At 45.2% G+C, this 16,238-nt stretch overlaps 2 protein-coding genes across 6 annotated transcripts in view; both read right to left on the bottom strand.

Moving 5' to 3' along the window:
• SEC16A (SEC16 homolog A, endoplasmic reticulum export factor) overlaps positions 1-1,482 on the bottom strand; it is a 37,415-nt gene extending 35,933 nt beyond the window's left edge. For all 5 annotated transcript variants that reach the window (XM_089535117.1, XM_089535120.1, XM_089535121.1 and 2 more), the window contains exon 1: positions 1,366-1,482. The gene's annotated coding sequence lies outside the window, so the exon portion shown is untranslated. The remainder of the gene's footprint in view (positions 1-1,365) is intronic.
• Positions 1,483-2,793: 1,311 nt separating this feature from the next.
• NOTCH1 (notch receptor 1) overlaps positions 2,794-16,238 on the bottom strand; it is a 93,156-nt gene continuing 79,711 nt past the window's right edge. The window contains exons 26-34 of the mRNA XM_089535116.1: positions 15,021-15,446; positions 14,406-14,554; positions 12,866-13,082; positions 11,212-11,302; positions 10,895-11,060; positions 9,508-9,803; positions 8,870-9,017; positions 8,669-8,766; positions 2,794-7,269 (exon numbers count right to left, since the gene is read on the bottom strand). Coding sequence (XP_089391242.1) covers positions 5,815-7,269; positions 8,669-8,766; positions 8,870-9,017; positions 9,508-9,803; positions 10,895-11,060; positions 11,212-11,302; positions 12,866-13,082; positions 14,406-14,554; positions 15,021-15,446 — 3,046 coding nt within the window. The 3' untranslated portion in view covers positions 2,794-5,814. The remainder of the gene's footprint in view (positions 7,270-8,668; positions 8,767-8,869; positions 9,018-9,507; positions 9,804-10,894; positions 11,061-11,211; positions 11,303-12,865; positions 13,083-14,405; positions 14,555-15,020; positions 15,447-16,238) is intronic.

The following is a 16,238-nucleotide window of genomic DNA, read 5'->3' as shown; positions in this document are numbered from 1 at the left end:
TGGATTGGTGCTTTCCAGCTTGGCTAGATAGCTATGAAACTCCTAAGTCCCAATGCCCTGAGAAAGATGTAAGTAATAAACTCAATGGTTTCATTGTGCAACTTGTTGTGGACTATTTTAGTTTGGTTTTAATGTTCATTAACCGCCTTGAGAACTATTTTTTAATCATCAGCTCCAACATCAACTCCCCCCCAAATCTTCTGAACTGAACAATATCGACATAAGAAGCCTAAAGCCAAGAGAAGCTGCAGAATATCCATGTTCCTGGCCATGTCTCGTAATGCTGATGTTCCACCCTAACTGCGCTTTGCTATCTTATATTCTGTGCAAATATATCTTGGAGCCACTCCTGTGTAAAACCCCACGGCTTCATCTTACAGGGTCCTGGCATTTGTAGGTTTTTGAGACACAAGCACTCTTTGGCAGACAAGGCAAAAAGGCCTTGTAAAACTACCAATCATGGGATTGCATAGGCTGGAGCTACGTTGCCACTGTATTCTGCTTTGGTCTGAGGAAGGAGTGTGTTCCACTGTCAGACAGCCCTGACTGTCAGGGAGTTCCTCCTAATGTTGAGCTGGAGCTTCTTTCTCTGTAGTTTGCATCCACTGCTTTGTGTCCTGTTCTCTAGAACAACAGAAAACAAGCTTGTTCCCTCCTCAGTGTGACACCCTTCCAATATTTAAACAGGGCTATCATATCCCCTCTTAACCTTCTCTTCTCCAGCTCCCTAAGTTGTTCCTCATAGGGCATGGCTTCCAGATCCTTCACCATTTTAGTTGCCCTCCTTTGGACACATGGCTCCAGTTTCTTCATGTCCTTTTTGAATTGTGTTTCCCACAACTGGACACAGGATTATTCCAGGTGGGGCCTGACCAGAGCAGAATAGAGTGGCACTATGACTTCCCTTGATCTAGACCCTAGACTTCTATTGATGCAGCCTAGGATCGCATTGGCCTTGTTAGCTGCTGCATCACAGCACTGACTTATGTTCAGCTTGTGGTCTATTGGACTCCCAGATCCCTTTCACATGGAGAAGTCTCCTTGAGACAGGTGCCCCCCCCCCAATGCTATCTCTATGCATCCCGCTTTTTCTGCCCTAAGTGCAGTACTCCGTATTTGAATTCGGTGCGTATTATAACTGGCCAACTCTTTACCTCGAGGTAGACTGTGCCTGGCTATGGAGGCTCCCTTCCCAGCCTCTTGGCCCAGGAGTGCCCCCCACAGAGATAGACTGCTCCTGACTCTGGAGGCTCTCTTCCCACTTCTCCCCTTCGCTTCCCTTCCTCCTCCAGGCGAGGCCTAGCCGTCCCCGGCTCCCCTTCAGTGCCACCCCGCCCGGTCCTCCTCTCCGCCCCCGGAGCCCACCTTCTCCGCCCTTTCTCTCCTCAGCTCCGGCAACCGCCTGCGACGCTTCCTCCGGCCGTAAAGAGCACCGGAGACACAGCAACAGGAACAGCAGCAGCAGCCTCCGCCGCCATCTTGGAACATCCGGCTCCAGAGCCGACGTGTCACGTCCGTCCCCGTGCGCGTGACGCCATCACGCACGCACGCAGCTGGTGACAGGCGAAAGGACACTCTCGAAAAGACTTCAGAGGAATGGGAGTCAGGCCGAACGTGTGACGTCACCGCGCAGCTCTCAGAAGGCGTTGGGACATAGACTTAGGAAAATCTTAGAGGCACACGGGGAGTCGCAGGCGCGACGCCACCGCGCAGCTCTCGCAGATCCTTTAAGAGCGAAACGGGAAAGGCTTTTGGACATAGACTTAGGAAATGTTAGAGGCACACTGGGAGTCGCAAATGTGACGTCACCGCGCAGCTCTTTAAAGAGCGAAGGGGGGAGATTTTTGAACATAGAGTTAGGAAATGTTAGACGCGCGCGAGAAGTGGAAAGTGTGACGTCACCGCGCAGCGTGTACAGGGAAAGCCTTAGAAGGTAGACTTAGGAATCATAGAATCATAGAATTGGAAGAGACCCCAAGGCGGGCCCTTTGAGTCCAACCCCATTCTGCCATGCAGGAACTCTCAATCACAGCATCCCTGACAGATGGCCACCCAGCCTCTGCTTAAAGACCTGCAGGGAAGGAGACTCCATCATCCTCCATTGAGGGAGTGTGTTCCACTGTAGAACAGCCCTTACTCTCAGGAGGTTCCTCCTAATGTTGAGCTGGAATCTCTTTTCCTGCAGCTTGCATCCATTGCTTTATGTCCTTTTCTCTGGAGCAGCAGAAAACAAGCTTGCTCCCTCCTCAACATGACACCCCTTCAACTATTTAAACAGGGCTATCATGTCACCCCTTAACACCTAAACATCCCCAGCTCCCTAAGCCCTTCCTCATAGGGCATGAAAACCTTGACAGAACCCTAAAAAGACTAGAGAATGGCTTTATTCCTTAGATGCGTTGTTACCGGGGTCAGTTGTCAGTCCTGGGTTGTGTAAAACAACACATATACCACACACACATATATATATATATATATCACAGAAGCCTTGTATATTAAGCATTGAAAATCAGTCTAGTAATAGGATAATATAACCATCGGTTTGCAGTGAAGAAAGTCAGAGTGTTAGGATTGTTGTTTTGTAGTTCTTGTATGGTAGGTTTTTAGTCATGTATACACACATGTGTGTAATCATGTTTGCTGTTGCGTTGTGTATAACAACGATATAAGTTTTATTAAAGATCCCCTCAATCCTCCAATAAGACACAAGAAAAGAAAGGAAGGAAGGAAGGAAGGAAGGAAGGAAGGAAGGAAGGAAGGAAGACCACGTTCAACGTTTAGTAAAATTCTAGATGCCCAGAGGCACATTTTATTGCAAATCAGTTAAACAAAAAACCAAACAAAATACATCATATTTCCCCCCAAAACTACGATTTTGCTTGAACTTATTAGAGAAGGTTGTTGTTGTTGTTGTTTTACAAAAATCTCCCATAGTCCCCCACATATAAACTACATTCTAGTTTATAAAACATAAAAGGTTTTAACACCGGAAGGTGTCCAAAATCCGCTTGCGTTTTTTAGGGATGCCCCAAGATTGCTGTTTCCCAAGAGGTGCAACAAGAGACAAAAGACCCCCTTGCAAAAGGTGTCAAGGTATTCTCACAAGATACACACGGTACATAATCCGAGTGCGACAAAGATACAGGATGCTGTCATGCTTTGCTTAGCTGCCTCCCTTCAATTCTGTACTTTGCAGGAATCATTCTTACTTATGACATTGTCCAGGTTTACTCAGAAGTTAGCGCACCTGCAAACCCCAAACGGGGCTTACTCCAAAGGAAACATCCATCTTACTACAGCTGTACTAGCAAGCAAAACGCCAGTGAAGTGAACCAATTCATAAGGGAAATGGCAGCCCCTTTTCATAGAGCTCTCTTCCATTTCATTTCATTGTGTCACACCTTTTGGGATCCTGTTTTCTGCCACCGACCAGCGCAATGTTTGGCTTTCTGTCTTTTACCATTTAGATTTTTTAAACAAAATCCACACTTTTATCGTTATGTACAGAACATTAGCTTTGCCATAGGCTTATACTATATATATTTATTTTACAAAAGGTCCATTCCCGCCTCCCCTGCCTGCCTTTCCGCGAGCCGACATCCATAATGAACATGATGTGCCTCTCCTGAAAATGAACACTGATTTCTTTTTTTTAAAGGGGGAAGACAACTGGTTGCATCTTCTGAATAAGATCCAGAGATTCCTTACTGCGTCCCAATCGTGCATTTGAGATGCAAGCCAGATTTGCAGCTCCGGGTGAACTTTTGCTTGTTCACATCCAAGCTACATCCAAGATGGTTCCTTCCAACCATACCACCGCCGGCCGGCTCCTTCCCCATCTCTGACAAGAGACATTTGGGAGACTCAGTTGTTCTTTGCAGCCAGTTAAGGCATTCAAGGCAACCAGTTCCCATCACCTCCTCCAGTCTGAAGCTCACTGCAGAGACTCAAGGAAAGGGGAGAAAAGGGGGACCGTTGTAATCCTTGGCTTTAAGAGCAACGTCCTGGTCTTTGGAAGAAGGGCATGTGTGGCAAGCGGAAAGAAGGGTTGGAACTACCGCCATGTAAACAGAAATTGCACATCTCTGTAGTAAAATGCACAGATTTGCACCCTTCTTCTTTCTCTCTAGTTCCCAGCATCCCCATTCTCATCCCTAGTTGATGCATTGGATTACAGCCCCTATATCTCTTGAGCCAACCAAGCCCTGTGGAGATCAGGGTTCAAATCCCCACTCAACCATGGAAACATTGGGCAAGTCACACTTTCTTAGCCTCAGAGGAAGGCGCTGGCAAAAACCCTTCTAAGCAAACCTTGCCAAGAAAACCCCATGACAGGTGCCAATTAAAACATGGCACCTTAGAATTGCCATAAGTCAGAAACTACTTGAGGGCACGCAGCAACGACAACAACTGAAGCTGCACCATATTATCTCAGAGGACAATCCTCTGTCACACTCTCCCACTGAAGTGAATGGTTGGCTTCGGTTCCCGCAGGGAACAAAGGGAAGTACTGGCTACTAAGAACCCGCTTCTGCCAACCAAGGGCAAAATATGCCCTCCAGTATGGACACATGACTCCAAGGGGATGCCAAATATGTGTGTGTGTGAGAGAAGGAGAGAAAACATGCAAGGGGTATTTGTGTACTGTAAGGTAATCTTTGTATCCATACACAGACCTCTGTATCTTAAGGAAGTCATTCTTGCTCATCCTCACACCAAAGGATGGAAATCTTTAAAGCCATAACTAAGACCCTGGGTATTTTAAAATCATTGCAATTATTGCAACAGCTTGAAACTAAATGAACCCAAAACCATGAAGATGAAGCCAAGTTTTTTTCCTTCTACCCCCAAAACCTTTGTAGGCCTTCCTTGTGATGTTGTGCATTTGCAATAGGCTGGGCGTTAAGTCTTGGCAGTGGGCTGGAGGAAGGTGAGGAAGCATATGGATTTCCTTTGCAGCTTAGAACCATGATCCTGATTTTTTGATCATAGGCAGCATTTCACAATAAATAAAAGAACTAGACTGGCTAGCATGCAAAAACAAAAACAAAATCCTAATAATAAGGTGTAAAAACTATGTAATACTGAAACTTTTAAACAAAGATTCATGGCTGGAACGCTAAAATGTTCCCCTATTCTGCTCATCATCATCCAAGTAAATATTTTAAAGCACTTTTTTAAACAAAAAAAAAATCCAAACTCATATTTAAATTATCATATTTTCCCCCCCAAACAGGTAAAACACGCAACAATTTGAAGACCCCCTCCCCAACTTTCCAGACTTTTCTTTTTAAAAACAATAAACGAACAGGAAGAAAAAAGTTCCTGTTCAATAAATAAATGTCATTTTTTATAATCATGGATCTTTGCTTATAGCTTTACAGAAGAAAACCTCTCTACATAATAACATCATAATATAAAAGGTTTTTTTTCTTTTAAAAAAAAAAGAGAGAGAGATTTCCTTTAAAAAGGAGAAACCAAACAATCAAACCCCATTTATATAGACTTTAAAATATCTTGGACCACAGCAAACACATCCCACCAAATTCAGAACAGAACTTATAAATTAAAAACAAAACAAAACAAAAAAGGCAGTGTTTTTAATGTAAAATAAAAAAAGTACATAAATAAATACTAGGGGGGAAAAAGAAAGAAAGAAAGAAAAAGCAAACATTGTATTTTCCACTTATGTAAAAATAATTTCTTTCTTTAAAAAACAAAAGATTACTCCAGTCCCGCCACAGTTTCTCTCTGCTAGAGAAAGCCTTCCAAGACTCCGGTTGTCGGAAGGTCTTGTTTGAGATGATTCCTCCTTTACTTGAAGGCTTCTGGGATGTGTCCCATTTGCGACTGCATGCTTGTCGGAGGACTGGAGATGCCTTCTGACCAATCTGAGAGGTTGGAATGAGGAGAGGAGCTTGACCACTGGTCTGGCGACTCCGGGGAAGGTGTTAAGAAGGGATGGTCAGTTACCTGCTGCTGGTGGCTGGGAGTATGGTCCAAGGGGGAGGAATAGCTGTGCTGAGAAGGTGGGGTGAGGAACTGGGTGGTCGTCATGGGCTGGGTGAGGGAAGATGGCAGGGAGGTGGTCAGGACTTGGGTATCTTGAGACAAGATGGCATGGGCTGACAAAGCGCCGTTGCTCACTTGCTGCAGGTCGGGCTGGGTCAACTCATTCCCGAATAAGTTTGGAGCAACTTGGGGCACTGGGTTTGTGCTGCTATTGAGGGCAGGCTGTTGCTGCTGTTGTTGCTGTTGCTGCATGCTTTGCTGCTGCTGCTGTTGCTGCTGCATCTGCTGCAGCTGCTGAGCCTGTAGAAGGTGGGGCTGGGAGTTAGCAGACAGGCGGCCATTCGAGAGGGCCTGGTAGCTCATCATCTGAGACAAGGTGGTGGTGGGCAAGCCGTTGTGCAAAGAGGTCAGCAGGCCATGCTGCAGCGGGGCTTGGCTCTGGGGGTGAACGCCAGGCTGTAAGCCATTGCTCCTCAGAGGATTGTACTGGTTTTGCACCATGCCGTTCTGCAGCCTGGTCAGCCAGTCGCATTGTCCGTTTAGGCCCGGGGCGCTGCTCACAGTGAAACTCAATGGGGCGCCGCCAGCAGCCATGACGGTGTTAGGGCTGGAGACAGGCAAATGGGTGAGGCGTGGAGGCACCGGGTCAAACGGCTGCATCCGGTTGGTCACCATGGCCAGATCTTGCTTGCCAACCAAGTTGAGGTGGTTCATGCTCAGGTGGGCATCAGGCATGCCAGGCAGGTGGTTGAGAGGCATTGAGGGAGATGGCTGGAAGGGAGAGGTCATCAAGGGAGGGGAGGCAACATCTGACAGGTACCCATGTGGCGACTCCAGGGAGTCGACTGGCGAGAGGACACTGGAGCTGTCCAGCAGGCACCCCTTGCTTTCTTGAGATTTCTTCCGGCGGGCTTTGATGTCCTTGGACTCCTTCCCATTGCAGTTCATCCCCTTGGTGCTTGGCTTCCTGGCTTTCTTGTTCTGAAGGGCGGGCTTCAGGCTGCCGATGTAACTGCTGGGAGAGCAGAGGGGAGGCGAGAGGGTAGGAGCCCCCAGCCCATTGTGCAAGGGTGGGCTCCGCACCAGGTTGTACTCATCCAGGAGGCGCACAATGTCGTGGTGCATGCGCTCCTGGGCAATGTCGCGGGGTAGGCGGTCCATGTGGTCGGTGATGTCCCGGTTGGCAAAGTTGTCCAGGAGGACCTTGGCTGTCTCGTAGCTCCCTTCCCTGGCGGCCAGGAATAAAGGAGTCTCTTCCTAAAACCACAGAAGGAGGAGAAAGAAAAAAGTGGCTTAGCTCTTTCATTACAACAGCCGGACTATGCAGCTGAATTGCACCCCAATGGGGGCAGTGCTTGTAAAGTTGAATTGCTAAATGCAATTTGTTCCCATTGTTCATAACAGTAGGGAGCAACGGTCATGGTGTTGCTCTTAGAGTTACTTGTTACCTTTAATAACATTTGATAAATTCCTCTGAAATCTCTTAAAACACTTTTGAAATCCATTAGGAAAAAAACATTGCGCGTTATGCTCAACTTTGATCCACTCATCGTATTATTTCTGAAATGTGACTCTTTTACATGGATATTAGACTGTAAAATGTTACATTGAACTTTGATTCAATTTAGGGTTGCTAGGTGTCCCTTATTAATATGTGATATCCTCTATTTGAGAGCCAGCAAGTTTGTCCCTGATAGGGCTTGCAAGTCCCCCTTATGTTAAAGGAGGTCCCTTATTTGAGGTTCTAAGTGTTTGTTTCTGATTGCAAGTGAAAAGTGTCCCTTATTATAAGGGATGTCCCTTATTTGAGGGGTTGAATGCTGTTCCTTTTACTGAAAAAGATTCCAGAAGATCCTGTATGGATGTGGAGGGATGTGGGCCCTTCATAAAGACAGAAATGTGTACATCATACAGAGAAACATATCGCTGACCAAAATCAATTAGAACACAAACTCTACTGTCTGGCTGTCAATGCTGCATCTTATGAACTCTGACCATCCCTAATTGCTGTTTTGAAAAACTGGCAACGTTAATTATGTTTAATATTGTTTAATTATGTCTATTAATTATGTTATTTTTGAAACGTGGCTTTCTTACACCCATGTTAACAAAAGACAAAAAATATAGAATTACAGGTAACTACATTACATATAAGTTGTTACTACCTAACTCTGGCTTGCAGAATTAGAAAGGTATGAAAAAGATCAATTGGCAGAATTGTTTCCACAGGTGAAAGAATTCAGGATAGCAGAATGCCTGCTGGACTAGACTTTAGTATTATTAGTCTTTTAATTAATCTATTTTAAAAGTCATTCTTCAATTCCATCTTATTTACAAGTAACTGCAGTTCTCCCTCATTGCTGACTCTTAGCCACATAAATGATGCTGGCAGTCTTGTGGGGAAGAAGAGCTCAGAGCTTATACAAGTTACTTTTTTGGCAAACCCCTCCCAGTCCAAAAAAGGAAAGATGTCTGTGACTAGATGGTGGGGGGATACATGGCTCAAGAAGGCCTATTTAAGTATGCTGGATCAATAGCATTTGCATGACTGTATGGAACCTGCCAAGTATTGGAGATGTCCTAAATAAGCCACATATCCTGCCCATCTCCAGCAGGATACAGGCCCCTTATGAGGCAAACTGTTAGCTCATCTTACCTTGTTGTTTTGCATGTCTTTATTTGCCCCATTCTTCAGTAACACTATAGCTGCCTCTACATTATTCACAGCAGCAGCCCAGTGGAGTGCTGATTTACCTGGGGACAAAAGAGGCAAGTGTTAACACAGAAGGTGGCCCTCACCTACCCATTTATCAGCATTTATGCCCACTTTCCCAGAATGCTTTGGTTGTGTTGGTACCTAAGTCATCGACTGCGTTGACGTCTGCATGGCAGCTTATGAGATCTTCCAGCATGCCTTCCACAGCCAAACGGGCAGCAAGGATGAGAGGCGTCGTCCCGTCATGCATGCGGGCATCGAGATCAGTGGCTCTGTTCCTGATCAGGATCTGTCCAATACAAAAAGAGAAGGAATAGGGGTCTCTTAGTCACTCCAAGTGAAAAGACTTGTATATTTCTGCTTCTGAAGTCCCTTAAAAGGGAAGGTTGGGGGGATTTCCTCTCTATTCTCCTTCCACTGGTAGGCAGGCAACTTTCTAAATCATGCAGGTCTTTTGGTGAGCACAAACGGTTATGCCTGCTGGAATTTTGTACATTCTTTGACATTGCTTTCCTTTCTTTCATCCTTTAGATTCTTTGTTCCATGTTCCTAAGTTTTACTCATAACTCATATCAAAATCTATAACCTGCCCTTGAGTTATACATGAGGTCGACTTATAGCCTAGCATATACAGTAGTTAAAAATCAAAGTATCAATAAAAGATGGAATGGAATGGCAGAAGTTTGAGCAGCAGGCTCACTCATGCTTCTGCAGGATAAGCTAAGAAGGAGAGCTAACCAGCAGCACCGTGATGTGAGGCCAAAATGAACTGTCCTTACCTGAAAGACACCCTGAGCATCTGCTGATACAGCAGCATGGAGTGGAGTCTTCCCCATGTGGTCCTGGATGTTGGCATCAGCACTGGCTTCCAGTAGCCTCTTGGCAGCATCTGAGCGGGAATAGCGGGCAGCCAAGTGGAGTGCTGTCTCTCCTGTGCGGTCGGTCTGATTGTGCAAGTTGGCTCCTTGGTAGATGAAATCTGAGATGACTGCGGGAGCATCTTCCTCCTCTTCACTGTTGCCAGTCTCCAGCCCTCCTCCACTGCATGAAGCGATCATCAGTGGAGTGAATCCATCTACAAAGACACAAGGGAAGCTCACCAATTGCTCTGCCAGGTAGAAACGCATCCCTCCTATTATGCACCTGAATGTGTTTATAAGATATTGAAGCTATGTGGAGTCTGATGCTGCTAATCCTTTTCCTTCCCTGCTTTCTCGGTAACAACAGTTGCTCTTTGATATGCAGAAGGCTTTGACAAGCCACCATCCAGTCACAACTGTAGTGCAAAGATGAACCAGTGAGGTAAGAAGATGCCCTACCCGGTAAGTGATTAGGGCTGCATCTGCACTGCAGAATTAATGCAGCTTGACACTGCTTTAACTGCCATGGCTCAATGCTATAGAATTCAGAGGCTGATAGTCTTGTGAGATATTTAGCCTTCTCTGTCACAGAACTCTGGTGCAAGAAACTACAACTACAAATCCCAGGATGCCATAGCACTATGGCAGTTAAAGTAGTACCAAATTGCATCATTTATGCAGTGCAGATGGAGCCTAGGAAGGCGTTGACGAGACATTCTTCTCTCAGTGTGTCACCAGCTCTGCAGTGCAGAGATATGATCATACCAGCTTCATTACAAGTTGTATGTTGTTGATAAAAGGTGAGAAAGTTCTGGTCATTTTCTTCTGCATTTACCTATTTCCAAGCCTCCCTGTCTTCAGCTTTTCTGCTCAGGCCTATAGCCTCAGGGCCATGGATTCCTAGATTGAATCTATCCATTTAATATGTGGCCTTCCGTTTTTTCTATTGCCTTCCACCGTTCCTGGCATAATTGTTTTTCTAATGATTCATTTTTTCTCACGATGTGTCCAAAGTACGACAGCCTCAGTTTAGCCAGCCTGGCTTCCAGGTTTGATCTGTTCTATGTTTCCTTTTTGGCTGTCTGTGGTATCTTTAGAACTCTTCTCCAGCACCACATCTCAAATGAGTTGATTTTCTTTCTAATGATTTTCTTCACTGTCCAGCTCTCACATCTATACACAGTGATGGGAAATACAATGATTTGGACCCTTGATGCTATTATACTACCTCCACCTCCTAGCTTTCTCCCCCCAACCACAGAAAAACAAAAGGAGAAAGAGATTGATTAGATGGTTTGCCTCCTACCTGGTCCTCGGACGTTGACATCCATACAGTCAGCATCGATTTCACCTTGGGGAGGGGTTGGTGCCATGGAAGAAATCCGTAGGTCAGCTGCATCCAGGTGCTGCTGTGTCCACTGCCTGTGGTCAGTCTGATCATCCATGTCTGGCAGCATGGCCTGCTCCTCCACCTGGAAAAGAACAAGGAGCCATCCAGAACACCACAAGATACCTACCTTCCCCTGACAGCTCACTTCATCGGTCCAAGCTGCACTCTTTCCTCCCGCACCCACTTGGAACAACACCCTGAACAGGTGGGACAAGCCTTTCCTATTGGTTTACCCTGAACTTCTTGGTGTCTAGCGTCTCTTCATCTCCCCATTCATTCTGGTTGTCATCCATCAGGGTGCCATTAGAAGCATTCTTCAAGGGTCTTTATAGTAGGAGGAGGTTTGCAGGGGCAGGGATAAAAAGAAGAAAGAGGAACAGCCATTAGGTCTGCTGCTAGAAGTGATCAACAAACTGTAAATTTTATCACCCCACTCAAAGCTACGTGAAACACATTTAGGATTTTAAAAGTGTCCTTGTCACTGTCATATCTCCCAGTGAACGCAAGGTATCTGGACACCTGCCTCAAGATGTCCTGTCAGAATTATTTGGAAAAAGCATCCAGGTAGTTTCTTTTAAAACCTACAGTGCCTTGCTTGTAGGCAAGAGAGAAAGAAATGCACATGAAACATTGCCTGGATCCTCTCAAGCAATATTATGAACTTACAAGGGGGGGGGGGGGGGATACTGAGTTCTGTTTTGATCTTAACAGTCCAGCCTTATGATATAGGGACAGAATGAAGTAAAATCTAAGGCAAACTCAAGTCAACCCAGACATTCTCTGCACCACAAGTACTCAGTGTGTCAGATGTACTTCAGACTAAATGTACCTTCCCCCAGAGCTATGAAGGAATGCAAGAGAAGGGTGAGATTAAAACTTTAGCTGTACTTTTAACACCTTTGTGCAAGAAGGAATTCAGTCAGATACAACCTCTCCTGCAAAGGGTGCGGTGGGAGAGAGAAAAAAGTGGCACTTTCCAGAATCTCCTTGCAAAACAGCAACTAAAAGCACAGGAGCCCTGCTTTACATTAGGTCTTCCTATAGCGAGAAAGGAATGTCTGGAGAGAAGAGGGGGAGATGTACATTAAAAGTGGGTTCCAGATGGGAATTGGCAGATATTTGCTTCTCTGAACCACTCATTCTCTGCTGGCTCCTATCTGGACATACTCTAAGTTCAGGTACAGCCTGGAGATGCACCAGCTCCCAACCTATCCATAAAGAGTAGTAGGTCTGTGAAATGAGTCACAGAATATCCCTTCAAAAACCCAAAGCCAATTTCCCCCTTTAATCCATGTGGCTCATAAAACTCATGCCATAAAAGCTTTTTTTACAAAAAACCAACAACAACTGTCTTCTGTGTGCTTTTTATGTGATGCAACCAGGCTACATGTCTTGTGAACTCCCCAGGCCTTGGGACTGTGCCCTGCTAGTCCAAAAAGGCAGGTAGGAAACTAACTAATTGAGAAGATTACTACATCATTTCCTCTTAGGTACTCTCACAGCTTACTTGTGGAAAACATTCAGGCATAGCTGTGTTGGCCATTTAACAAATGCAAACAAAAATCCATCAGTGATACCTTTATTGGCCAACCGAAATGCACAATATACTTGTTGCGAGTTTTCGAAGAAGCCCGCGGAGCTTCGAAAGCTTGCAACAAGCTTACTTGTGGCTGTGTTTTCCACCCAATGCAACAACAATACACCACAGGTGAGATGTGCAAAGTAATCTAAGATAATTGATGGTTTTTATTTTCAGTTTTAAATGGGCTCTATGCAAGCCAAGGGAGGAAGAGGCATAAAACTGCCCTCCCTTCCACCTACCCACCCAGCGAGCATCGGGAGCTGTCCTCTGGGGCCCTTCCCAGGTTAAGCAAAGGGATTACTCACTTCAGCCCCACGGAATCCTCCCCTAGCGGTTCCCGGCGCTTCTTCTTGCTTGACTCTGTCACTTTGAAACCCTCAGGGAACCAGAGCTGCCCATGTTCTCTCCGCCGCTTGCGAGAGGCCAATACTCCGACACCGATGAAGAGGAGGATGAAGAAAGCCGGCACCAACACATACATAGGATACCACGGGTTGGGATTCGGGGGCTTGGTTGTTTCACCTAAAAATATGGGGGAGAAAAGGTCAGGGTGTGTGCCAGGAGAAGCACATGGAATTAAAGCAGCATATCAAGGCAGAGATAGAGAGCAAATGAAGCAAAATTAGTTAATAACCCTTCTGTCCAGCTCATCGTCTCATTCTTTTGCACCCCTCCCTTCCTCGCCCCCTCTCCCAAATTCCTCCAAAGCCCTCTGGAAGGAGAGGAAAAAGGGAGGAGGAGGAGGAGGAAGTCATTTTCTACACGATTCATCAGAATTGCAAACTCTCCGCTTGTTCTGTTGTTGCTGCACTAGGGAAGACAGCTTTCCTTCCTTTAAGGGAAAAAGGATTAGCCAACTTCAAATCATTGCCTTCGCATTGAGCTGTTAAGTCAAAAGGATTGAGGGGGGATTTGGAAGATGCAAACTTCAACACATCGCATGTCACTGATCGATTACAAGGTTCGGGTTGTGAGGTTTGTCCCCCGCACCGCCTACTTTTTCTTTCCAGCGGTAATGATTCTGAAGTATGCACAGAGTGAGAAGACGCTTTTTGAAAGATCAATGGGACGATGTTTTCTTTTTTAAAGAGATATTCAATTGGTTTTTGTGATATGGTTATGATATTGTTAAATACAGACATCACAAACCCTTATCCCTAGCACATTTTGGCATTGGGCATCACGATTTTCAATATTTTCTGTATGCTCAGGATATGTGTATATTTTTGTACCTTGTACAAATACTATGTGTGTCTGTATGTGCATCTCTCACACACACACACATATGAAGGGAAAAACAATTGTGTCAGATGGAAGTGAGTTCCAGTCCACAAAAACTGGAGAATCCATTTGACTTCAGATTCCAAGGATTCTCTTCCTTTTCTATTTAACATAAGAGGTCCTAAGCAAATCTGGCTAATACTATTATTACATGCTATTATTTTCAAAGGTTTCATCAGGGCAAATATATAAGGGAAGGGATAAACAGACTATTTTCTTTAGTGTCACATTTTGGTACTTAGTCATTTTTTTAGCATCCTTCATTTGTTTCAAAATTTATCACTCAAGTAGAATCTATTCAACACGTTCTCTTTGAATGTTCCTTTTAAATAGAGGCAATAAGTATGTTGATAAACAGCCAATGAATTAGGAGTCACATGATTTTAATAATCTTAAATGAACATGTGATCCTTTTAGATATGTATGTTTTAGATATGAAATAGATGTGCCATTAATGAAATTAATGTAATTATTAAGTTAGTAAGTAATGACAGGAACTGGGATACAATTTCCCTTGGGGGTCCCCCAACACTACTATTCTACAGTTTGGCATGTTGAACGTACTCCTCACGGCTTCGATTTTGTAGGGAATGTCCAGGTTGCCAAGGGAGGCCAAAGCACCCAGGAAAGCTGCAACATCAGTGGCACTTTGGAAACACTGAGAAGAGGACTGGATGCATTGCCGGTTGTCAATCTCCAGATGAACGATGGATCTGCAAGATAAGGAAGGAGAAGGAAAAAGATGGGAGTGATCTGTCCTGACATTGATGGAATGGAAAACCTTGTTTCTCATGCATCACCCACTCCAGATGACTAGCAATTCAGAGGCCTACTCTATATACTAGGCAAGAAACTAGTAAATTGCCAACTCAGGGTCCTACCACTTTGGACTCCATGGGGACCTCTGACTCTATGGGTTCCTTTCTTAGCCACCTTTGTCCCAAACCTAGACACAGGGGAAAAGCTCTTTAACTCCATCAGTCCTCCACTGCTTGAGAATGAACAAGAAAAAAGGCTCTCCAGATGTATCCTGTACAATTGGCTCCTAAGGCCTAAGACAAGTAAAATGGAGCAAACAGCCGAGGTGGATAAGGGGCAGGCTGTGTGGAATAACTACTGCTGCTGTTCCTACTGGACAAGAGGCTAGTTTTTCCAGCAAGGCCTAGGAATTTCTCTTACCCGCAGACGTCCAACTGGCCCAGCTCTCTTCTTTGCCTTCCGCTGACCCTTGAGTAGAGAGATGCCTTCATTCTCAAGACCACATCGGACACATCTGGCCAGCTGTCAGCTGACCTCTTGATATGGTGCTTCTTCAGTTCCTCTGGATTCCCATAATAGGGGAAGATCATGTATTCACCCTTGTCATTCTTTTTAAAGACCACGTTGGTGTGTAGGATGCGGCTGAGTTCCCGCAGGAAGTTGAAGGAATTGTTCTTCAGGATCTCTGGAGTGGTCAGCACCACCACTACCAGGGTTCCATCTGCAAGCTTCTCAGGCACGTTGTTAGCACAATCCAGACCATCCCATTCACACTCAGCATTGTTACATCCTTGATCGCAGTGTCCATCGGAAAAGTGGTCCTTGCAGTACTGGTCGTACAGAGGGCTAAGCAAGTGGGGAGAGAAAGAGGAAGGGAAACAATCACAACAGGTGTCTGCAACCTTCAATATGAAAGGTATGTTAGAAGACAGTTCTACAGATACCATGGACTGCTAAAAAGATGAGGTCTGGCAATCTGCAGGTGCAACTGCGGGCGCTTGAACCCTCAGACAGCTAGCCCATCAATACAGTGGGGGCCCACTGTTTGCTGCTGTGTGCCTTCAAGTCATTTACGACTTATGGGGACCCTAAAGCAAACCTATAATGGGGTTTTCTTGGCAAGATTTGTTCAGAGAGGGTTTGCTTTTGCCTTCCCTTGAACTGAGAGAGTGTGATTTGCCCAAGATCATCCAGTGGCTTTCATGGCCAAGCTGGGAATCAAACCCTGGGTCTCCAGAGTCATACTCCAATTATCAAACCATCACACCGGCTCTCGGGCCCACTGTACTCATTGGAAAAGACAGAAATACTTGGTAAAATGGAAGGCAATAGGAAAAGATAAAAACTGCACTACAGAGGAAGAGACTCAATCAAAGAAGCCATGGCTCCCCTGAATTTGCAAGACCTGAGCAGGGAAGGTAGCTGATTACAGGGAGACTTGGAGGTCTCTCATTCATAGGTTGCTGTAAGTTGAAGTGAACTTGATGGCAATTAACAAGAAGAAGAAGTTGTAATGTGGCTTCTTCGTCATACTGCACTATGGTACTAGCTCAAGAGTATTCCTATAAGGAGCACCATCTCTACACCATTTCCCCCACTAAGCATTCCCATCTTTTTCTACAATCACTCTTATTTATT

Source organism: Sceloporus occidentalis, unplaced genomic scaffold, assembly GCF_023333645.1.
Source record: "Sceloporus occidentalis isolate IW3139 unplaced genomic scaffold, rSceOcc1.0.p SCAF_8, whole genome shotgun sequence".
Classification (NCBI taxonomy): domain Eukaryota; kingdom Metazoa; phylum Chordata; class Lepidosauria; order Squamata; family Phrynosomatidae; genus Sceloporus; species Sceloporus occidentalis.
Note: the sequence above shows the minus strand (reverse complement) of the source record. Positions and strands in the feature narration are given on the sequence as shown.